General features: G+C 40.0%; 1 protein-coding gene across 1 annotated transcript; it reads left to right on the forward strand.

The window, feature by feature from the left end:
* Window positions 1-232: 232 nt before the first annotated feature.
* On the forward strand, window positions 233-784 carry LOC110035787. The gene has a single exon (XM_020740077.1). The coding sequence runs from the start codon at window positions 233-235 to the stop codon at window positions 782-784; it is 552 nt and encodes a 183-aa protein (XP_020595736.1).
* The last annotated feature ends 166 nt before the right edge of the window (window positions 785-950 follow it).

Here is a 950-nt window from a genome sequence, read left to right on the forward strand (position 1 = left end):
GCTGAACTCTAACAGTAACGTGGGCTGGGGTAATTTAAAGGATAGTTTGAGAGACTGGCAGACAATTAACCTGATGCTTCTTCCCTTCATTGTTGCTTGGTTTATTTGGAATGCTAAGAACAAGGTGAAGCATGAGGACAGTATGTCTCCTTCTGATTCTGTGGCAGCTAAATGACAGGCCTATTTACATAAGTTGATTAATTGGAAGAAGTTCCCTCAGATATTGAAGGGTATGACCAATATTGATCCTAAACACCCTATGGTTGTTAAGGTTAGATGGGAGAAGCCTCCTCATCCTTTCATTAAAATTAACACTGATGGAAGTTTCACAAATAAGAAAGCTGGTATTGGAGGTATTTTCAGAGATCACACAGGCAAAGTTTTGCTTTATTTCAAGGACCCCTACATTGCTGAAGATGCTATGGAAACAGAAGCTGTTTCTCTTTACTGGGCCTTAAAATTTGCTAAGGAAGTCAAGTGGAATTGTATTATTGCTGAAGTGGACTCTTCACACCTTGTGGAGCTAGTCACTGCCACCCCCCAGGCACATAAATCAGTGGATTTACAGAATAAAGAGTGGATTTATAGAATAAAGAAGCTTATCATTGAGATCAAGTTGAAAATCACTTTTAACTACAGGGAAGCCAACAGGCCTGCCAACTTTTTGGCTTTGGAGGGTTCTTACTTGAGCCATGCAGTGGTCTCCACTACCCATCCTATCCCTCTACAACTGTTAACACAAGGGGACAACCTTCGAATTCCTTATCTTAGAATCCATAACTGAATCTTGGGCTCTTCCTTTTGAGCCTCCAGCTCCTTTCTTATCAGCTGTCATCCATCTAATGTTTCCTTTCTGGCTGTTTGGGTCTTGATGTTTATTTACACACACACACACACACACACACACACACACACACACATATATATATATATATATATATAGTTTTAGA

This window comes from Phalaenopsis equestris, unplaced genomic scaffold (genome assembly GCF_001263595.1).
Source record: "Phalaenopsis equestris unplaced genomic scaffold, ASM126359v1 Scaffold199876, whole genome shotgun sequence".
Lineage (NCBI taxonomy): Eukaryota > Viridiplantae > Streptophyta > Magnoliopsida > Asparagales > Orchidaceae > Phalaenopsis > Phalaenopsis equestris.

Coding starts and splice junctions, on each gene's coding strand:
- LOC110035787 (XM_020740077.1), top strand. CDS start 233: ATGACCAATATTGATCCTAAACACCCTATGGTTGTTAAGGTTAGATGG.